This window comes from Triticum urartu, chromosome 2, assembly GCF_003073215.2.
Source record: "Triticum urartu cultivar G1812 chromosome 2, Tu2.1, whole genome shotgun sequence".
NCBI lineage: Eukaryota > Viridiplantae > Streptophyta > Magnoliopsida > Poales > Poaceae > Triticum > Triticum urartu.
Genome location: NC_053023.1, coordinates 730172671 through 730196753, shown reverse-complemented (window position 1 = coordinate 730196753; position 24083 = coordinate 730172671). Strand labels below are relative to the sequence as shown.

Here is a 24083-nt window from a genome sequence, read left to right as displayed (position 1 = left end):
GCAAAAGCACAACTATTACTAACTATTCTTAGGGTTTAATACAAAGAAAATCCACCTAAAAAGAGTACTATCATGGATGTAACATTGTATCAAGAAAAGAAAAGGAGAGACATGTAGTAACTGGACACTGAAGGCATATCATCTCCTAGGATACTATGGTAAAACTACAACTAAGCTTAAAGTTATACCTTTTTCACAGAATAAGAACTGTAGCCAGATACATGACCCCAGATGATGCACCCTTCTTCTCGCCTGCGGCTGGGCGACAACTACATAATTTCTTGCCTTGCACTGACACTACAAATAGTAACCTATTCAGGAACTAAAATAAATGAATTCCTTACCTACTGCATTTTGTGAACCAAAATAAGTGGGACCATATCTAGAGTATCATTTTGGCAAAATCATTTACCTATGCATGACTACATCATCTTTATGTGGGCCTTGCTACAACATGCGGTGATTGTTCTGCACATAAAACAATTTATCAGAAAAAGATTATTTCTTCCTCCATAAAATTTGTCTAAATAAAGTACACAAAATATAAGCACATTAATATACTTGGGTTGTCCTACAAATTTAACTAAGCAAAGCAATGAGTGTAGGAAGCTAAATTGCAATCTACACCATACTAATACACAACTGAACAGTACTGGAACCAAAAGATCAGTAATATATATGTGGATAGAAACAATATATAGAAATGCAGTGAAGCCATACTACTATGCAAAACAGTACTGGAACTAAAAGATCAATAATATATGATAATGTTCCTTGGTTATTGCTAAGAAAAACTTCTCGAGTATGCATGACTCTTGAGATAGGACATAAATTAAGAGTGTTTCTACGACCACTATCGAGACATCCATGTTTTGTTTTTGAACTCAGAGGATGCAAGTTAGTGAGATTAATTCTATCCAAGACGAACATGCACTCATGTTCCAGTCTATTAGTATAATTGTCCATCGAAAGTGTTAGCTGCAACAAACAAAAAGCCTGATTAGTAGATTCACCGTAACAATTGTATGTTTGTTCACCTGGAATAATGCATCATGCAACAATTTGTAGGAATTGAAGTATCCAAATTACTATGAATGATGTCAGGTTTGTAAATTCTCGACAACTTTGAAGCCCTGAGTTACCTAATCAAATCAAAGTGTATAAAATAGATAAAGTAGAATGCTCATTGCCTACCAGCTGCTGCAGCAAAATAATTTCTGAAGGTTTCCTGTTTTTGCCATCTTCAGGCATTGGCCAAAGTGTGCAGTGCAGAGGATCTTTTGGTTCTTCCGAGATCTGAAACAAATTTTTCACAGAGAAATGTAAGCATCAATTGTTTTGCTAAAGACGGTTCTCATGCTAACAATGTAACAAGGAAATTCCTTGGCCCTCTCAAAATCAAGGGCCAGTAAGATGGTGTCAACTTGTAAGATCAAAAACAAAAAAAAAATGAAATTGAAATAGCCAGTGGAAGGCACAGTGGGGCTACGGACGTACCTAAGAATCAGAGGCACACACAGAAAGAACGGCGCTGGACAAGAGAGTGGTATGCCTAGCCTGCAGTTCGTTCAGATCCTGAGGCACATTCAACACCGTGGACACATCCGACATCTCCAGCTCATCTGCGCAACCAAAATCCTGTCATCAGTCAATCCGGTGCTGCGAGTCCCTAAACCGAACCATGAGTAAACAGTACCTTGCAAGTTAATAGTTTCACCTGCAACTGCACATGTCGCTTATCATAGAAGTTTTTGTAGGCAAAAAAAATAGTATACTTGGTAAATAACTGTGACCAACAGCCAATTTTCTTTCTAAGCCAATAAGATCAATTACATGGCAGATTCCTATTGATGATTCAACTCCTGCTTTTCCCCTTCTGAGTAGATCTGCTTGCATGTATTTCTGTATTAAAATAAAAGTGGAGTGATTAGTTATCGATTATTAACTAATGTATCACATAGAGATCACTATGTATTAGCTAAATCTTATATTAAATTCAACTAAGATGAACAGAAAAAAATCTTAACATATCTCAAGTTGATCTGTAACCTCATAAGCCAGGCATCAGCATGAAAATAACAAGATGAACAAAATGTTTTATATCTCAGACAGAGGTCACATACCAGGAAGCATTGGTACAACCAAACACTGATTTGCAGTTTGACGGGTGGATGAAATTTCTGCAAATTAGCTCTTTCAGACCACAGGTTCCTGACAAAGTGACAATGCACCTGAAAATCAATTGAAAGCAAGCGAGAGTTACTTGAAAAACAAGCATGCGCTCGTCTTCATCGTGTAGAAGGAATGCCAAGCTAAACTAGCAGGTAACATGGGTCACACACTCATTCCTCACAATAGAGAATTAGCTCATATATAGAAGCAAAAAAATGCAATCCCTCATAGCAATAAAAGGATGGCTGAGATCCAAAACATCTACAATTATGATTAGTGGTCATTGTTTCCGCCCACATAACCACCCAAACCGAAACATTCGAGGTCACATCTCAACATCTACAAAGCAGTAAAGAGACCAGGATTAACCGCCCATGTGGATGACAACACTTGATGCCAGGTATGTGCAGTTTTGATTCTTAAATTGATTACTTCACCACAACAGACTAATAGTGAACCTAAATGGATAGTCCATCAAAGAATAGTGCAAAACTACAGATTCAGATTATGCAGATCATGTTAAATTAAGTACCCGTATACATGTGCAAATATTTACCTTTTGTGCGTCTCTTCACCTCTCATCATTATCCAGGTGAGCACTCCAGCATATCTAAATATTTATAGTTACTACTATAACTCATGTGAGGCTTGGAACATCGACGTGGTTATCGTAATGTCGTCTAGAGCTCCACCAGGACGGACCTCGTTCAAAAAAAGAGAGAACCAGTTACTTGGATTAAGATATAAACATGAGCCAAAGCAGAGCATAACTTCATAAATGTGATCGTTTCCAGCATCATCTCCTAGAAGAAGAAAAATTCAAAGAAGTTGCTATATGTACAGATAAAGGTGTATTGCTTATATAGAAAGCTATACCTTGCATAAATACACACAGACATTTGCCACACAGGTTTAGCAAGCCAGCAATGGACCATCTGCCTATCTACTATAAATAGAGTGTCCTTAAATCTGATTACATGAGCCAAGGAAGATCATGATCCTCTCTCTCTCTCTCTCTCTCTCTCTCTCAACCAAAATCTTGATTCTAATCTACTGCACAACAATCATGGATGCACGGGTCGCGGCAGCTGGCGTGGGTGCGCTGACCGGGGGAGGATCAGTGCCGAAATTGTAGTACCATGCATATATAACATCTTAAATTGGTAAGTGCCTTTGTTGGCATCAACTCCAAATTGTGCCAAGCTGCAAATTTACTATATTAAGTAAGAAAATAGGAAAAAGTATAATTCCTAGAAATGAAGGAACACATTGGTTATTACAAATAAATAAATGAAACATCACATGAATGTAGCCAGATGAGTATTTTCTGAATTTATTAGAAGAATAAATTAGGGAGAACCTTTCAGCCATGTAATGTAAATACTAATTATGCATTTTAGAACTAAACTGAGCTCAAAGCAAGACATTTATAGCTGCTACCATACAGTGGTGGTAAATACTAATAAGAAGCAAGTAGAAAATTGTTTTGTTCTCAGCTGTGAGATGGGAATCCAAATGCACAAGCCTTCCCAAGTGGAGATCACCAGGAAAAAGGTAGAAAATATTTAATTATAACATGTAGGTTAAGGACGACGTAATAACGGAATCTTTATTAATAACCTGGGCTAGAGGTTGTACTTATGCAAGAACTAAAAACACCGACGTCACGACATGGCCTCTGATATCGAGTTCATGAATTGGATAGATTCTTGGCTGGAAATACGCAAAAAAAATTGGAATTCGAAGTGTTCACGGAAGCTGAAACAGAACCATATCTATGTTTACAGCAGGCTTATGATATTATGGTATGCCTTTTCTTCTCTAACTGTCGGAATAAACCTTTGATGGTTGGTACTAAGATAAAGGCACATGTTCCATCAGAAAATAATCCCCTTATGGTCCAGTCCATCAAAAACAATATATTCCATGTCATGCTTTCTCAGTTATTTTTGGTATCATTACAATTGTATAAGAAGAATGCATGATAAAGGCTGGAAGATATAAAAGGGCAACAAATTTAAACAGAGCCTTTGTTTCTATCATTTTTCCACCTGGAGAAGTGGCGTTGCTTGGGCAAGTAGTGATCTAAACACTCTTATATTTCTTTACAGAGGGAGTGCGTGGTTATTATTTCAGTTTTCTACATGACGCATGCATGGATTATTATTATTTTCAGAACAGCAAGGAGTGGTTCTATGACATGTTTTTTTGCTGGTTGTTTATAATGTCCAGTTGAGTTTGTAAAACCTAATAATTTCTCAAGTAGTGCAAATCAGTGTCGAACCATCAAATTAAACTGATGTTTGTCAGTGAGGAACAGCTTGCTGTTTGTAATAACAGAATAAGTTAGAAACCATCGCAATCTTAAGGCTAATCGATTGAAATTCCGAAAGTAGTATATTCCAAGCAGAGAACAGAATTATTACTTCATATAGCTTCTTACGTAATTAGTGTTAAAAATAAAATTGCACAAAAAGACGCAAACTTTGTTACACCTGAATTTAACCAAGCGGTCAGAAATTTACCTCATTTTGTCTTAGTTACTCATCACATGCCTTGATCATCGACAACTTCCTTTCCATCTCCACCGTTCCAAGGGTAGCGTCTTAGCTACTCATCCAATGATCTGATCATCGATAGCTTCCTTTCCATCTCCACCATTCAAAGGTAGCATCTACAGGTTCATTCTGTTGACAAAAATAATTCCTGTAAACAAATACTAATGCTACAAAGGAAATAAGAAAAATTGGTTGTTTGCCTGTTGCATGGGTCAGGTGGCTTTATGAGTCAAATCATGAAGAAATCATGTGTTATATAAATCAGCACTTTTGCAAGTGGTCGGCTCTATGGTAATCTCAAAACTAATCTGAAAAAAAGCAAATACAAAAGAATCATCACACCATAGGACAAAAGCATATGTTCTGTCAACAAAGATACAAAACACACAAGCAAAAAATGCAGGTCAATACCAGCTATTTGAATGAACCCAAGAAAAATATTCCATGCCATTCTTTACGAAATTTAGATGAAAATAATGTATCAGCAAGCATATGCTCCTAAAAAAGAAGCCATGTCTAGGCATCATAACAGAGGTTTCCTGTGATAAGAATCAAGCCAAAGAGATTGTTATTTAAAAATAAATACATGAGTCTGTGAACAAACAAACAGCAAGGATCAATTATATGTGAGCAAATAACAGAGAATACTTTGTAAACATGCTGAGCTATAGTGTACAGAACAATGGCTCAAAATCTGCTCCTCACACAAGCATGTGTAGGCATCTAATTCCTAATCAGAGAACCCCTGGACTAAATGATCATTGCCAGCTTATTTTGAAATATCAATTCAGAAACCAAGTGTATCACCATAAAGATTTAAACATATGGTTGAATAATACAGAACAAAGAAAATTGTTGATGGGATTGAGCCATCCTACTGCTGGTTGTTGCAACACATCGCTGCAATTCGTATAATTTCAGTGTAAGTAGCAAGCAGCCAAGTGCGGCTAATCTGCACCCGGGCTCAGCTGCACCCACGCTTAGGAAAAAATTCAAAACAAATACTAGAAAAATTCAAAAAATTCCAAATTTTTTTGTGGTGGTAGATAATTTGACGCGTGAGGTGCGCCCCAAAATTCAACTCATTTGAGCATCTGAGCAGCTCTCGGCAAAAAAGACAAAATCAGGGTCTGTAAAAATGTATACTGTTCACGCACTGTTTTGACCCGATTTGTCTTTTTTGCCGAGAGCTACTCAGATGTCCAAATAAGTTTAATTTTGGGGCGCACCTCACGCGTCAAATTATCTACCACCACAAAAAAATTTGGAATTTTTTGAATTTTTCTAGTATTTGTTTTGAAGTTTTTGCTGAGAGGGAGTAGATGAGCCCGGGCTCCAGGATGAATTATCCGCAGCCAAGCACATTGGTATAGAACCAGGTTTATTTATCCTCTTTAAAGTTCTAACTTCATAATAAAATCAAAGTCACCAAATCAAGTACACAAATAATGTGCGGACAGAAGTATATCAAATTTCGAGAAGAAAACAAATACTTCATGAAGAACATGATATGACAATGATGCAAAGAAAATCAATATTCATATGAATCGTTTAAATAACTCAGGTCAATATAATCACACATGATTAAAAGGAAAGAACTGCATCAATATTTGGAAGAACAGATCGTTGCTCACCTGAACCAAGGCACAAACCCAAAGCTGTTTGTGGCTAGTGCAAGACCATTGAGGTATCAAATCCACCATGCCATTTTTCAAAGGGGGGGATACTGTATTATTTGGGATCTTTCTTCAGAACCTTAATTGAAATATCTCACATTCTATCCACAAACCTTCGAGTCATCCCTGTCAACCAATTCGTGCATACAAAGCATGGTCAGTTAAATTCAGACAAATGCATAATGCTACTGAACTTTAGTGCTGTTGTAATGGCACTGAAGATTCAACCAAGGAGGGGTGTTGGCCTTACGATGTTGGCGTTGGGGATGGTATGCGCAGACCGGGGAAGAGGCACCACCCCTCCTTGGTTGAATGTTCAGCACCATGTAGCGAGCGGGGCCAGGGCAAGGGGATTTTGGACGGAGAGGGCATGTCGGCCTCCAGGATGGGCGTAGCTGGCCGGACCGCCAGAGAAAACAGCACACCGTCATCCGCCTCAAAGCCAGCAACCTACAACAGCAATAGGCCCCTGTTAGAAGAAAAAATTGTGGCCGTAGTAGTAGTGATGGCGTATGAACAAAATATGGCGTCCATGCAACGATGCAACTCAGATATCACTCAAAACACCATAGCTCAGATTACCCCAACTATCAGTGGAAGCTACAATCTACCGAACAGACAAATAGGCCATTCACGTGTTGAGCCAAGGTACTACATCACACGAAGTGGAACTGGAACTGTCGGCCACATAGGTCAAACTCAAATCAACATTGTTGGTAACCAGTTAGAGCTTGCAGAATAGAATCAGGCCATAGAAGCATTAACATGTATTACCAGAGGCACACCTGCAGCGGACACAGAAGGCACGGTGGGAGTGCCGCATCAAGCACTCGCGGCTGGTGCTCCTCGGCCGCACGCACCGCCTGGCCTCCGACTTGGCCGCAGAGGTGACAAGAAATAACATGATTTGGTGGCTCCTCGGAAGATGGGACGAGGCCTCCGGCCATTTGTGCGCCATCTTCGGGGTCGAGCAGGAGGGCTCGATAGCCGGCTGCGCTCCCTCCGCAAGGCAAGCAATAGGTAGAGCCGGAGCACAAATCGTCGGAATCTTCATCGGGAGCAAGAAACAACAGCAGTAGTAGACCTGCATCATGTATCACATGAGCACCTAAGATGAATCACTAGTAGAAAACGGAGCTTTAAAACCGGTTCGTAAGGGCCTTTAGTGCCGGTTCCATAACCGGCACTAATTGGTGGGCACTAAAGCCCCCCCCCCCCTTTAGTACCGGTTCGGCATGAACCGGCGCTAAAGTGCCACCACGTGGCGTGAGCTCGCGCCCTGGTATGGGGGACCTTTAGTACCGGTACCGGTTGGTGTTACCAACCGGTACTAAAGGTTTTTTTTAAAAAAAATTGAAAATTTTGGAAATTTTTTTTGATTATTTTTTTTCGATTTTTAATTTTTCTGAATTATTTGGTCATTTAGTCTCTAATCACCTCTCTTAACTGCTCAAGTGTGGATCACTCATTTCAAATCATCTAACTTCTCGACCGGTCACCCATCCCTCTCACTACTCCAGCCCAAGCACGCTTAACTTTCGGGTTCTATTCTCCTTCGTTTCCAAGTCTGCACTTGTTGTTTTCCTGACAATAGTAAGATGTCAATCCTATTAACCCTCAGTAGTTTAGCTTGAGCATGAAGTCACACATTTCACTGTTTGAGTTTGAAACTATTATTCTAAAAAACAGTAATTATTTAGTAACACTAATATTTCTTTAATAAGTTTGACCATAGTTTGACCAGATTTGACCAAAATTCAAAAAATTGAAATAATTATTTAGTAGCACTAATATTCTTGAGTAATTATGTAGTAACATTAATACTTCTTGAATAAGTAGTTTGACCAGATTTAACAAAAAAAATTAAAAAAACTTAAATTTGACCATATCTTTTTTCCTTTTGGAATTTGAGGATTCTAAAAAAATTGCAAACAGGCCATAGGCAGTCTCCATCGGATGCGGATTTTTGTGCTGAATTTTTTGATATATTATACGTTTTTTTCCGACATCGTATGCAAAAGTTATAGCCGTTTTACATTTTCCCTACACTTTCTGCAAAACATGTCCAAATTTAAGTTTTCAAATTTTCCTAACGTGTAGATGTAGTAATATAACTACATCTCGAAGGATTTTATTTTTTTAAGTTTTTATCATTTTCTTTTGATTTTTTAAAAACTGAAATGGCGATACAGGGGGGGGAGGGGTAGAGTTTGAAAATTGTCCTATAGTGTCGGTTTGTGTCTTCAACCGGGACTATAGGTTAAGACTCTGTAGTGCCGGTTGGTGACACAAACCGGTACTATAGGTTAGACCTTTAGTACCGGTTTGTGTCACAAACCGTCACTAAAGGGGCTCGTGGGGCCCTGGCCTGACGCCAGCCTGCCACCACCCTTTTAGTACCGGTTCGTGGCACGAACCGGTACTAAAGGTTCATTACGAACCGGCACTAATGCATAGCCATTCGAACCGGCACTATTGATCACATTAGTGCCGGTTTTTTTACAAACCGGCACTAATGTGCTTCACGTTTGACCCTTTTTCTACTAGTGAATAGCCGAAGAATCAAAACCGAGAAAAAAATCATGCACCAAACGAGAACCTCAACCAGCCTCACGCCACACCAAATCCACTGTCAGCCCAATCCCTCCCCGGGATGCCCCTGCCCGGTCCCAAGGAGAGAGCCAACGGCTGCGCTGTCCGACGACGAGGAGAGGATGCGCAAGGAGAAGAACGGGTGAGAGAGAGACCTCGCTGTCGCCTCGCTCCCGTCCTGGCCCTCCCCGTGTTGGGCTAGACGAGGTGGAGCCCCACCTGCTGCCGACGAGCAGGTATGGATGCGGTGGAGCTCGGGCCGGGATTGGAGAGAGGCGTGGCGGCAGGGCAGGGAGGCGTGGCGGCGGGGCAGGGAGGGGAGAGGAGGCTGCGGCGAGGCGGGAGGAGCGGGGCGCAGGGAAGGAGAGGAGGCGGCGGCGAGGCGGGATGAGCGGGGCGCGGGGGAGGAGAGGAGGCGGCGGCGAGTGCGGGGGGGGGAGGAGACGACAGGCGCGGGAGCCGCCGCTGCCGTCGCCGGATGAGGAGTGAGCGAGGGAGGAGGGAGGCGGCTGCAGGAGCGAGCGAGGGAGGAGGCGGCTAGGTCTCCGTTACAGGAGCGGCCGACCCTTTTATACCCCCACCACGCGAAATGACCGAAATGCCCTGGTGGGGGCATGGTATTTACATTCTGTTGCCATTACTATTCATTTCAGTAGTGTTTCTTCCAGATCCGACGGCCCAGATCCTCCCACCTCTCGATCCAACGGCCCAAAACTCATCAAGAGAACCGATCCAACGGCCGAGAGTCGCTGAGCTCTGAGGAGGCTCGGTGGAATATCCTTCTCTTATCTCTTGATGATCAAAAAGACCTGCAAAGAATCTCTAAAAAAGTGGTTTTGCTAGATGTCAAGTGCCTCGGGAAAAATGGTGTCAGCCGGGCAAGGCCGGAGGCAGCGGCGATGTGAGGAGCGCAGCGATAAGCGTCGGACCCAGCGAAGCCGAGCTAGTACCCCACGGAAGACTGGGACGACTACAGGGAAGCATGTCCACGTGTGCTGATCATGGGAGAGTGTTCTGCAGATCGGCAGGCTCAGAGCATCTCCAACAGCCGCGCTAAACAAGCGCCGCGCTGCAAATTTGGCCATTTTAGCACGCGCGCGCAACCCGCCCGGGTGTCTCTAGTGGGTGCGCAATAACCGCGCGCGCGGTATAAGGAGTTGGGCGCGCTGTCCGGTTCGCTATCTCGCGTGGTGTATTTGGGACGTCCGCTTCCACGCGCGGCACACTCGAGCGCTCGCGCCGCACTCTCTCCTCTCCGCCTCCTACGCCCCGCGCGCGCCGGCGCCGGCGAACTGCACCCCGTGGACGCACGCGCCGGCACCCCGCTCACCCTATCCTATAGCCGCGACCCGTCCACCGCCGCCGCCGCAAACCCTAACACGGGGGGCATTGGCCTCGCCTCCGCCGGAGCTCCTCCGACCATCAACCTCACGCGCGGCCTCTTCATGCCGCTGCTAATGACCTCGGCGACGGGTGGCGTCGCGTCGGCGCCGCCCCGAGCCGCCGCCCCCCCCCTCGAGGCTCCGCAATGCGGCCCGGCCGAAGAAAGGCAAGGCATCGACGAAGAAGAACAAGGCGACGGACGTCGAAGGCGAGGAGGAAGAAGCTTGCAGGGCGTGGGACGGGCACGGCGGCTACCAAAGCGCCGGCGAGCTCACTCGTTGAGCCGGTGGCCGGCGCGCACAACATGTTCGACGAAATGCTCCCAAGGTAAAAAAATTCAACGTTTCTTTTCTTGTTTATTTTTTGGATGCATTTATATAGATAGCTTATTCGCATTGTTCAAAAAACTTTGTAGTCTCAATGATGATGCATACATGTCAACTATGCCGAGGAGAGGAGGGTGGCGGCCGAGGAGAGGAAGGTGAGCAATGAGGAGCGAACTAGATTGTTGGAATGGGAGAAGCACTTGTTCTTCTTGGACACATCTATCCTCAATGAGCTGCAAAAGGAGTATGTTAATCTTGCCCGTGAAGAAGTCTTGATCCAAAAAAGAGCCATGATTCGTGCAATGGGTGGCGGTGGCCTTGGCGCCATGGGTGACGGTGGCCTCGGCGCCATGGGTGGCGGTGGCCTTGGCGCCATGGGTGGCATGGGTGGCTTCGGAGGTTCCGTGGGCGGTTTAGGTGCCATGGGAGGCATGGATGGCTTTGGAGCACCCCCCGACGCTATGACCGCCATGGGAGGCATGAGTTTTGCTTCTCTCATGGGAGGCATGGGTGCACCTCCGGCCGCCATGGGCGGAATGTCTTTCGATGTGCCTCCTCACACACATTCCCATGAAGGTGTCATTGAAGATCTTGCCAACACCGTCGGAGCTTCACGTGATGCGGTGCGTGATGAGGAGAGGGAGGAAGAATCATCTTCGGAGGAGGCAGAATCGTCTTCCGAAGATAAGGACGAAGACGAGGAGGAGGATTGATGTGTCTTTCGTTTGTGTCTTGAACTTGGTCTGCATTTTGAACTTGGTTGGATGAATTTGTGGGCATGATTTTGAACTTGTGGGCATGAATTTTTATTTATCATGTGTCACGTTCATTGCATTTTAAATGTTTTCAAATCTATTTTGTGTCCAAAATATCATATATACAATGCCCCGGCGAGTCGCGCGCTGTGCATTTTTTGCGCGCTGCTGGAGCGGCGCGCGCTGCATTTTAACGCGGCTGTTGGAGCCAGCACTGACGGCCGCACAAAACTAGACAAACAGCGCGCGATAAACTAGTTTTTAGCACGCGACGCGTAGCGCGATTGTTGGAGATGCTCTTAAGGCATGTGCAAGCACCTAGCGATGGCCTCAGATGCCACATCAGTTTAGGCTATAGCACACAAATAATTTATCCAACGCAAGTGATGTCATGCGGAAGCCTGCTCAGGTAAAGAAAGCTCCAATGTAAGGGCATGTACAATGCATAGCCTTAAGGTGATGTCTCGCATGTCATGTAGGATCGGATATAACGTAAAGTAGGTTTGGATAGAGAAGCGGGATCCTCTTCAGGAGGCGGGTGCTTGAAGAGAAAAAATGTGGTCCGGTGACAAAAGTTGAAAAGGTTGGAGTGAAAGTAAAGATGCATGTGTACTAGAGTCTTTATTTTCTATTTCTTAATAAGACTCACTAATGATAGCTTGCATTGAGAAGAAAAAATAAATATAAATGCCTTAAATTACTTTTTAATATGGGCATATGTATTCATATGCCACCATTGTATATGCCCTAAGTATATACATGGACCATTCTTTTTCTCTTAAGCACTCGGCTCCTACTTTCCTTCTCTCTCCAGTTTTCTACATGGACCACTCTTTTTCTGTGAAGCACTCGGCTCCTCTGCAGGATCCACCTCCCCTCTGCAAGCTATTACTAACTTTTTGGTCAGACTTGTCCACGATGGCTTGTTTCCGACGTGTATCTGTGAGGCAGCTGTCCAGGGTGGCGCATTGGTCATGCCCTTAGAGCATCTTCAGCAAGTGCATAAAAATTTCACACCCAAAAAATGCAGATTTTAGCGTGCGGCCCAGTTTTGGAGATGCTCTTAGAGGGATGGTCACTGCAACATCAAGCAGCGACCACGGGGGAAAGGTCGAGGGAAGGGCAGGGCAGAAAGGCGCCCACCGGCTGCTGGGGTGGAGGTAGGGGGATGGGGCGATGCAAAGGCTGGCGGTTGCGCCGTAAGAAGAAAGAGGTTGAAGATGATCAGTGTGGCGCAATCGTGGCCAAAATTCAAATGACACAAAAAGAAATCAGTTAACTGATTTATAGGCGTTCCCCCCGGAACAAAAGACCTGCAAAGAACCAACTGAACTGTGTTATTGTTTGTGCAAAGAGTAAAAGCAAAGAGCACAAATTGACGAGCATTTCAGTTGAGCGAGTGGTGATTAAAGCCTGTATGAACGGAAGATAAAAATGCCCGTCAATTAAGGACCTTTGAGCTGGAACTTTGGAATAACCTAGTGATCCATGATTGGTTGTTCAAAAAGTGGCCTCAAAGTTCAAACACGCAGAGCACGCATTGCAAGTGGTTAGTATATACAGCATACAACTCCCCAGCTACGCGTGGTACCTTTTCAGTGCAACCACCCTTAGGAATCATGTTGCGACATGATACTGCAGAATAGACATACAGAACCAACGACACACACGAGCAAGCACCGCATTTGTACATGCAAGACACAACATCGCACGTAGAGAGAGCTATGTTGCGAGCAAAGGTATACAGCATTATCCACAAGATGTGCCCATGGTAAACCTCGACAAGTTTCATGTTCATGGAAACAATATACAAATCATTCCACTTCCCAGATTGAAGAGCGTGCATCTAAACCCACGTATCAGCAGTTAAACATTATGCCCTGGATATCCAGAAATACTCTCAGCGGTGGATGGATCGCGGTATAGACTCTGAGGACGAGGCGAACTGCACTGGACAACTGGAGAGCTTCCTGATAAGCCAAAAAAGGAGCCATGGTTAAGAAACGCAGCCATCGCCGGGAAAATGGTGATGATATTTGATAACATTTGTAAACAAAAACAGACAGACGAACACTAGCCATTTCAAAAGTAACCTCAGAAAAATTCTCTTGTGCCAATGAGTCCTCGGGATTAATGTTTGAGCATACACTACTATTAGGTATCCTTTTCTGAAAATATTATTTCATCAGTTTAATAAAATAGCCTGCAAGTAGGCTTCCAGGTACCTAGCATAAACTATGAACTTCCATAACCACAAAAAGACGACATAATGCTACCCTATTTCAGTATTCTTTTATCCAGCAGACAATATATTGTGCTCCAAGGGATTGTTCTTTCTAGAAAGAAAGCCCAAAAGAAACTCAATGACTTGAAAACATTAGACTTGTGAGATGCCAGAACTCAAAATAACGCAATGTACTCCCTCCGTTCGGAATTACTCGTCCAAGAAATGAATGTATCTAGATGTATTTTAGTTGTAGATACATTCATTTTTGTGACAAGTAATTCCGAACGGAGGGAGTACTTATATACTCCATGAGATTGTTTAGGAACGCGAGAGTGTTTAGGAATGTGTCCTCCATGCCATATGTAATCACATCTAGAATTAAGACCGAAGCCAGGCTTTGGGGGTTGGCGGGGGCCAAGCATTTGAGTTCTCTTATGCCGCGAGAGTAGACTTTCGAATTGAGGCCGTCCATGGACGGTCGGTCATGTATTTCAAAACTCTTCTTAATTAATGAGATGAGGCAAAGCTTTTGCCTCCGTTTCGAAAAAAAAATATACTCCATGAGATTAAAAATCAAGTAGAAACTTCAAAGAATGACACGATTGTTAAGGATTGAAGAGCCTATTCTCTGTCCTGACTTGCATTTTGTGTAGAGCAACGGGTGGCGGCAATTCGTTTGAATTTGTTCCTCTAACGATATGTAAACAGAAAGACAAGCTACAGTAGTAGGAGAATCATAATATACCATAAAACTATGTGAGCAGCATAGGTTACAATAGTTAATAAATATGCCCAAAAAATGCGGCTAGTGGTGAGCCCGACTCATGATGTTTTTTCTTTTCTTTTGAGGTAGACTCATTGATGTTGATAAACTGAAAGTGATAGAAATATGATTCTTTGCATATTGAAGCCAACAGAGGCAGTTCTATAATTTTAAAACAGACAGATAACAACTAATTTCGACTTAATCATGATGCTGATAAACTGAAAGTGATACAAATACAAGTCTTGGCATATTTAAAGCCAACATAGACAGTTCTATTAAATTCTAAAACAGACTGATTGGAGCTCTTCTTATGACTTAATCATGTCACAGAGTCCCTCTCAAAAAGAGGAAACAACATTATGATCCCAGAATATGTTCAAAAAGGAGTTATAGTAGTAGCTTCTAACAATTATATTTTAGCCTCTAGGCCCTACTAAACTCTAGTCACCTCACGTCTCATGCCTTCTGTCAATACAACATAAAAGACACTTTTGAAGCATTATAATGGCCCTTCGATAGCATCTTCCAGGGATTTTTAGCGACTGCCCAAACTTGAGATCCAAGAGGCATTGAACAAATTCCACAGACAATGTTAACTACGCCCAGAAAAATGCTAAGGATGTACTCCGTACAACACAGAAGCTATTAGCTTGTTTGGATCACTCGGTTTATAATATACCATATAGATGCGAAAAAAATAGTTGCTTTAAGAACTCACCAAATGGGCCAAAATATTTCTTCTACTCAGCCTTCTTTTGTTTAGGTGGTTGCCCTGTCTTGCTAGCGACGGTACTCAACTGCCTTGACAGTATGCTGTGTGCTAAACCAACCTTTTCATCAATAACATCCTGGTGCCTCTCATATACCGGGGGAACCAACAGAGCGAGTAGTACACCTGAAAGAAAGCCCAAATGGTGTAAACTTGGTGTAAAAAAAGTAATCCAAATACTGCAGAAATCCAAGAGGACAAAAATATGAAAATTCATTATAACTCACCAATGTAAATGAGCGTAAAGAAGTTGAAGAGCATCCCAATACATGAAACCACCCATAGAGCCATTATAACCTTTTGCACCGAGCAGACAATGAGACAAAAGGTGATCGTACATGAGGCACAGTACAGAGAGAAGTTTGTGTGTGTGCAAGTATCTGAAACGTGCACACACGAGCAAGTGATGGGTACGCAAGAGAGATACCTGTATAAAAACTGTCCGGTCTCTCTTGATGGCAATGTCATGGGCAACAGCCAACACCTTGTTTATCCATACAAGAGCCCGACCTACAACTTTCTCAACGACCCCATCTGAGACCTCTAGATTAGGCAGTGGTGGAAGAGGTCTGCAAACAACAGTACTTGTTATTGCGATATTGCATAAATAAATGAAGTGCAAAACAATGCCACGCAATAATCAATTAAGATGCACCGACTAGTTTATAACTAGTCTCCATCAAGTTAACAGAAACCCACGTTGTGACCAATTGCAACAAGCTCCTAAAGCTGGTTATGGATTGTCCATGTTGAAAGGCAAATGTGGAGCACTTAATACTGATAACTATGGAAACACAAACAGATTGCTTTTGTAAGAGACCTACACATCATAATTACAGTATATGCTAAGAGATAAAGGACATGTGCTAGCAAAAGGAATATCAAACTGCTGTCATAACTTGACTGTAAAGTTAAGGAACCTCTTTAGTCTTTACTTTGTAGAGAAGGGAGCATGTAGGTTCATGATAACTAGTGCGCTAGTGGACAAGTGGTAAATTAGAAGATCCTCTGCACACTGAATGGGTAGATCCAACCTTGAACCCACTCTAACATCTTCCAAAGATTAATCTCAATCTAGGACCAAATTCCAAAGAGCTCAGGCCCAAATTCTACAAAACGTCTGAAGTACAGTAATACACATTGTAGCAAACCGACTGGACGACTTCAGTTTGAACAATCCAACAAGCAATTCGGCAGTAAGATATCCAGGACAGTGTGATACAGCAACATTTGCGCGACTGGACCTACTCCAATTATGATCCTAATCTGTACCCGATACTCGTCAGTAGACACAGAGCGTACGGCCATAGCAAGACAGGGGAGCAGTTCAGTTCTAGATCAGATCTCGAACGAGAGCTACTCCTACTCTGGACTGGAGTGGCGAGGCAGGCCGGGCGCCAGCGGGAGCAAAGTGGGGAGTAAACGCATGGACGGACCTGTTGAGCAGCGAGGCGGACTTGGCCCAGAAGAAGAGGATGACGACGAGGAGGAGGAGGGCGTTGGAGAGGACCGACGCGAGGCTGTACCCGGCGCGCTCGAAGAGGAACCAGACGAGCGTGGCGCCCGCGACGGCCGCCGCGGAGGCGTTCCTCCGCCTCCAGAGGAGCAGGTCGGCGACTGGGCGAGCAGCGGCGGGGCAGGGTCAGTCAGTCAGTCCCGCAGATCGGCGGAATCGGGAGGGGGGTGCGTGCGTGCGTACCTGCGCCGCCGCCGAGGAGGGCGTGGAGGGGCCGGTGGTGGGCGGCGGCCATTGGGATCGGCGGGGGTGGCTAGGGTTTGGGCCGCGGCGGGGAGGAGTGTCACGGCTTTGGTCGAGCTTTGGGAAATGGGGATTGTGGTGAAGTGGTGATGCGCACGAGGCGACGAACGTGCCGAGATGAGATCTCCCTCTCGGTCTCTGCCTTTTTGGATCGGGGATTCAGGAGCCAGGACGGCGTGAATGGTTGGTCAATGACATGTGGGCCAGGAGCATGGTCTTTTTCCTTTGGCATCAACATTGTTGCTTGAATCCCAACGAGAATAATAATTCAAATACGTTATATATAGAATTGATATTCGGTGGGAACGGTTTTCGCTCCAACTGACTCGAGGGCCGTTGGATCGAGTGCGTGGATCTTGACGATTCCGAACGAAGAAATGGAAACTCGAAAAGAATTTTTGCCGAGTGGCAAATGGATTGATACCGACAAATGTTTCTTCTTATTGTAAGATCTGCATATGGTTGGTAAAAGAACCGCCTTCTCCTTTGATCATATTATAAATGAAAGGTGTTCAATTAGAACATGAGCGACTTGCCACGTCGTCACTAGGCAAGCGTTCGTCACGAGCGAAACCGCGAGAACGAGGCACGCTTCATCCACCCACTCGTAGCGTCGCATTTCCCCGACCACTCACCTGGTGAGGGGGCCCAGAAATTTGGTCCTTGGTATTCTTGTAAAAATAATCAATGCAGTATAATAGGATAACAAATGTGTTGTAATATAGCAACATCAATGAGTTAATAACGATATATCGATAATAGCAGCAAACTATCATTGTAGCAATAATTGTAACAAAGTACTACCTCTGCAAACAAATATAGCAAAGCAATCAATGACATGGGCAAACAATTACAAAGAGTAGCAATCAGTGCCATGGGCTTACAAAAAAGAAGTGGCATGTGATTTTTTAAGAAAGAGAGGAGAAATTACCTTTGTGCGGACTATAGAGTACTCTTGTACAAATTGCTCTGCTAGTGTGGCGGTTGTTACCAGGGATTCGGCGGGCATGGTCATGTCTCTTCCTGGGACTATATTGGTATGTGTACCAGCATTGATGAAGCGGAGCTTCGGGTGTGTCTTGCTGGCCTTTTAGGTATCACTTTTTAAAAGCCTGTCACTTTGGAAACAGACTGCACTTTTGTGGCCTCCTTCCTTGCACATGATAAGCTTGATAAATCATCTCTCATGGATCTGAAGAAGGAAGCGATAGCTGTTGGGGAACGTAGTAATTTTAAAAAATTTCCTACGCACACGCAAGATCATGGTGATGCATAGCAACGAGAGGGGAGAGTGTTGTCTACGTACCCTCGTAGACCATTCGCGGAAGCGTTATATCAACGCGGTTGATGTAGTCGTACGTCTTCACGTCCGACCGATCCAAGTACCGAAAGCACGGCACCTCCGAGTTCTGCACACGTTCGGCTCGATGACGTCCTCGCCTTCTCGATCCAGCAAGAGGGGCGAAGTAGTAGATGAGTTCCGGCAGCACGACGGCGTGGTGACGGTGTTGGTGAAGAACAATCTCCGCAGGGCTTCGCCTAAGCACTACGAAAACTATGACAGAGGATAAACTAGAGGAGACGGGGTTGCCGGCACACGGCTTGGTGTTTCTTGATGTCTCTTTGGTGCTAGCCCTGCCCCTCTATTTATATCTTGAGCTCTGGGGTCGAAACTTGGAGTAAAAGCCTCCACAAAGTCGGTTTCACCCGAAAGGCAAGAGTCCTTCTCGGACTCCAGGGCCAGACGCCAGGGTTCCCCGCGTCTGGCCCCTGGACTCCGCAAAATTTCCTTTTGCGCTTTCCAAAAACCTTGTGGGCTTTCCTCTTTGGCCCAAATAAAGTGTTCTCGTACCCAAACATTTCGGGAAACATCCGGAACCCCTTCCGGTGATTTCCGGAACCCTTCCGGTGACCAAACACTATTATCATATATATCAAACTTTATCTCCGGACCATTCCGGAGTTCCTCGTCATGTCTGTGATCTCATCTCAGACTCCGAACAACATTCGGTCACCAACATATATAACTCACATAGTACTATATCGTCAACGAACGTTAAGCGTGCGGACCCTACGGGTTCGAGAACTATGTAGACATGACCGAGACACCTCTCTGGTCAATAACCAATAGCGGGACCTGGATGCCCATATTGGCTCCTACATATTCTACGAAGATCTTTATCGGTCAGACCGCATAACAACATACATTGTTCCCTTTGTCATCGGTGTGTTACCTGTCCGAGATTCGATCGTCGGTATCTCAATACCTAGTTCAATCTCGTCACTGGCAAGTCTCTTTACTCGTTCCGTAATACATCATCTCGCAACTAACTCATTAGTTGTAATGCTTGCAAGGCTTATGTGATGTGCATTACCGAGAGGGCCCAGAGATACCTCTCCGACAATCGGAGTGACAAATCCTAATCTCGAAATACGCCAACCCAACATTTACCTTTGGAGACACCTGTAGAGCTCCTTTATAATCACCCAGTTACGTTGTGACGTTTGGTAGCACACAAAGTGTTCCTCCGGCAAACGGGAGTTGCAAAATCTCATAGTCATAGGAACATGTATAAGTCATGAAGAAAGCAATAGCAACATACTAAACGGTCGGGTGCTAAGCTAATGGAATGGGTCATGTCAATCAGATCATTCACCTAATGATGTGATCCCGTTAATCAAATAACAACTCTTTGTTCATGGTTAGGAAACATAACCATCTTTGATTAACGAGCTAGTCAAGTAGAGGCATACTAGTGACACTCTGTTTGTCTATGTATTCACACATGTATTATGTTTCCGGTTAATACAATTCTAGCATAAATAATAAACATTTATCATGATATAAGGAAATAAATAATAACTTTATTATTGCCTCTAGGGCATATTTCCTTAGTCTCCTACTTGCACTAGAGTCAATAATCTAGTTCACATCGCCATGTGATTCAACACTAATAGTTAACATCACCATGTGATTAACACCCATAGTTCACATTGTCATGTGACCTATACCCAAAGGGTTTACTAGAGTCAGTAATCTAGTTCACATCGTTTATGTGATTAACACCCAAAGAGTACTAAGGTGTGATCATGTTTTGCTTGTGAGATAATTTTAGTCAACGGGTCTGTCACATACAGATCCGTAAGTATTTTGCGAATTCTATGTCTACAATGCTCTGCACGGAGCTACTCTAGCTAATTGCTCCCACTTTCAATATGTATCTAGATCGAGACTTAGAGTCATCCAGATCTGTGTCAAAACTTGCATCGACGTAACTTTTTACGACGAACCTTTTTGTCACCTCCATAATTGAGAAATATTTCCTTATTCCACTAAGGATAATTTTGACCGCTGTCCAGTGATCTACTCTTAGATCACTATTGTACTCCCTCTCTTAACACAGTGTATGGTATACAATAGATCTGGTACACAGCATGGCATACTTTATAGAACCTATGACTAAGGCATAGGGAATGACTTTCATTCTCTTTCTATCTTCTGCCGTGGTCGGGCTTTGAGTCTTACTCAACTTCACACCTTGTAACACAGGCAAGAAACTTTTTCTTTGACTGTTCCATTTTGAACTACTTCAAAATCTTGTCAGGTATGTACTCGTTGAAAAAACTTATCAAGCGTCTTGATCTATCTCTATAGATCTTGATACTCAATATGTAAGCAGCTTCACCGAGGTCTTTCTTTGAAAAACTCCTTTCAAACACTCCTTTATACTCTACAGAATAATTCTACATTATTTCCGATCAACAATATGTCATTCACATATACTTATCAGAAATGCTGTAGTGCTCCCACTCACTTTCTCATAAATACAGGCTTCACCGCAAGTCTGTATAAAACTATATGCTTTGATCAATTCATCAAAGCGTATATTCCAACTCCGAGATGCTTGCACCAGTCCACAGGTGGATCGCTGGAGTTTACACATTTTGTTAGCACCTTTCGGATTGACAAAACCTTCTGGTTGCATCATATACAACTCTTCTTTAATAAATCCATTAAGGAATGCAGTTTTGTTTATCCATTTGCCAGATTTCATAAAATGCGGCAATTACTAACATGATTCGGACAGACTCAAGCATAGATACGAGTGAGAAACTCTCGTCGTAGTCAACACCTTGAACTTGTCAAAAACCTTTTGCGACAATTCTAGCTTTGTAGATAGTAACACTACTATCAGCGTCCGTCTTCCTCTTGAAGATCCATTTATTTTCTATGGCTTGCCGATCAACGGGCAAATCCATCAAAGTCCATACTTTGTTCTCATACATGGATCATATCTCAGATTTCATGGCCTCAAACAATTTCGCGGAATCTGGGCTCATCATCGCTTCCTCGTAGTTCGCAAGTTCGTCATGGTCTAGTAACATGACTTCCAGAACAGGATTACCGTACCACTCTGGTGCGGATCTCACTCTGGTTTACCTACGAGATTCAGTAGTAACTTGATCTGAAGTTACATGATCATTATCATTAGCTTCCTCACTAATTGGTGTAGTAGTCACAAGAACAGATTTCTATGATGAACTACTTTCCAATAAGGGAGAAGGTACAATTACCTTATTAAGTTTTCTACTTTCCTCCCACTCACTTCTTTCGAGAGAAACTCCTTCTCCAGAAAGTTTCCGAATTTAGCAACAAAAGTCTTGCCTTCGGATCTGTGATAGAAGGTGTATCCAATAGTTTCCTTTGGATATCCTATGAAGACATATTTCTCCGATTTGGGTTCGAGCTTATCAGGTTGAAGCTTTTTCACATAAGCATCGCAGCCCCAAACTTTCAGAAAACGACAACTTTGGTTTCTTGCCAAACCACAGTTCATAAGGCGTCATTTCAACGGATTTTGATGGTGCCCTTTTAATGTGAATGCAGCTGTCTTTAATGCATAACCCCAAAACGATAGTGGTAGATCGGTAAGAAACATCATAGATCGCACCATATCTAATAAAGTACGGTTATGACGTTCGGACACACCATTACATTGTGGTGTTCCAGGTGGCATGAGTAGTGAAACTATTTCACATTGTTTTTGACTGAAGGCCAAACTCGTAACTCAAATACTCTTCTCTACGATCAGATCGTAGAAACTTTATTTTCTTGTTACGATGATTTTTCACTTCACTCTGAATTTCTTTGAAATTTTCAAATGTTTCAGACTTATGTTTCATCAAGTAGATATACTCATATCTGCTCAAATCATCTGTGAAGATCAGAAAATAATGATACCTGTTGCGAGCCTCAATATTCATCGGACCACATACATCAGCATGTATGATTTCCAACAAATCTGTTGCTTGCTCCATTGTTCCGAAGAACAAAGTCTTAGTCATCTTGCCCATGAGGCATGGTTCGCAAGCATCAACTGATTCATAATCAAGTGATTCCAAAAGCCCATCAGCATGGAGTTTCTTCATGCGCTTTACACCAATATGACCTAAACGGCAGTGCTATAAATAAGTTGCACTATCATTATTAACTTTGCATCTTTTGGTTTCAACATTATGATTATGTGTATCACTACGATCGAGATCCAACGAACTACTTTCATTGGGTGTGTAACCATATAAGGTTTTATTCATGTAAACAGAACAACAATTTATTCTCTCACTTAAATGAATAACCATATTACAATAAACATGATCAAATCATATTCATGCTCAACGCAAACACCAAATAACACTTATTTAGGTTCAACACTAATCCCAAAATTATAGGGAGTGTGCGATGATGATCATATCAATCTTGGAACCACTTCCAACACACATCGTCACTTCACCCTTAACTAGTCTCTGTTTATTCTGCAACTCCCGTTTCGAGTTACTAATCTTAGCAACTGAACTAGTATCAAATACCGAGGGTTTGCTATAAACACTAGTAAAGTACACATCAATAATATGTATATCAAATATACTTATGTTCACTTTGCCATCCTTCTTATCCGCCAATCACTTGGGGTAGTTCCGCTTCTAGTGACCAGTCCCTTTGCAGTAGAAGCACTTAGTCTCAGGCTTAGGACCAGACTTGGGCTTCTTCACTTGAGCAGCAACTTGCTTGCTGTTCTTCTTGAAGTTCCCCTTCTTCCCTCTGCCCTTTTCTTGAGACTAGTGATCTTGTCAACCATCAAAACTTGATGTTTTTCTTGATTTCTACCTTCGTTGATTTCAGCATCACGAAGAGCTTGGGAGTTGTTTCCGTTATCCCTTGCATATTATAGTTCATCACGAAGTTCTACTAACTTGGTGATGGTGACTAGAGAATTCTGTCAATCACTATCTTATCTGGAAGATTAACTCCTACTTGATTCAAGCGATTGTAGTACCCAGACAATCTGAGCACATGCTCACTAGTTGAGCGATTCTCCTCCATCTTTTAGCTATAGAACTTGTTGGAGACTTCATATCTCTCAACTCGGGTATTTGCTTGAAATATTAACTTCAACTCCTGAAACATCTCATATGGTCCATGACGTTCAAAAACGTCTTTGAAGTCCCGATTCTAAGCCGTTAAGCATGGTGCACTTAAACTATCAAGTAGTCATCATATTGAGCTAGCCAAACGTTCATAACGTCTGCATCTGCTCCTGCAATAGGTCTGTCACCTAGCGGTGCATCAAGGACATAATTCTTCTGTGCAGCAATGAGGATAAACCTCAGATCACGGATCCAATCCGCATCATTGCTACTAACATCTTTCAACACAATTTTCTCTAGGAACATATCAAAATAAACATATGAAAACAACAACGTGAGCTATTGATCTACAACATAGATATTACTTAAGTTTCAATTAATCATATTACTTAAGAACTCCCACTTAGATAGACATCCCTCTAATCCTCTAAGTGATTACGTGATCCAAATCAACTAAACCATGTCCGATCATCACGTGAGATGGAGTAGTTTCATTGGTGAACATCATATGTTGATCATATCTACTATATGATTCACGCTCGACCTTTCGGTCTCCGTGTTCCGAGGCCATATCTGTATATGCTTGGCTCGTCAAGTATAACCTGAGTATTCCGCGTGTGCAACTGTTTTGCACCCGTTGTATTTGAACGTAGAGCCTATCACACCCGATCATC

The 24083-nt window shown here is 43.1% G+C and overlaps 1 protein-coding gene across 1 annotated transcript; it reads right to left on the bottom strand.

Annotated features, from left to right (window-relative positions):
• Window positions 1-13128: 13128 nt before the first annotated feature.
• On the bottom strand, window positions 13129-17108 carry LOC125540225 (reticulon-like protein B11). Its single transcript, XM_048703801.1, has 6 exons — window positions 16924-17108; window positions 16661-16841; window positions 15652-15793; window positions 15452-15521; window positions 15174-15350; window positions 13129-13432 (listed from the first exon to the last, which is right to left on the bottom strand). The coding sequence occupies exons 1-5, from the start codon at window positions 16973-16975 to the stop codon at window positions 15196-15198; spliced, it is 600 nt and encodes a 199-aa protein (XP_048559758.1). The 5' UTR covers window positions 16976-17108; the 3' UTR covers window positions 13129-13432; window positions 15174-15195.
• Window positions 17109-24083: the final 6975 nt, after the last annotated feature.

What these genes read in the sequence shown, in the direction of transcription:
- LOC125540225 (XM_048703801.1), bottom strand. Translation starts at nt 16,975, where the DNA reads ATGGCCGCCGCCCACCACCGGCCCCTCCACGCCCTCCTCGGCGGCGGC. An exon ending in CCTCCTCGGCGGCGGCGCAG is followed by an intron (nt 16,842 to 16,923) that starts GTACGCACGCAC and finishes CTGCTCGCCCAG; the next exon opens with TCGCCGACCTGCTCCTCTGG. An exon ending in TCCGCCTCGCTGCTCAACAG is followed by an intron (nt 15,794 to 16,660) that starts GTCCGTCCATGC and finishes TGTTGTTTGCAG; the next exon opens with ACCTCTTCCACCACTGCCTA.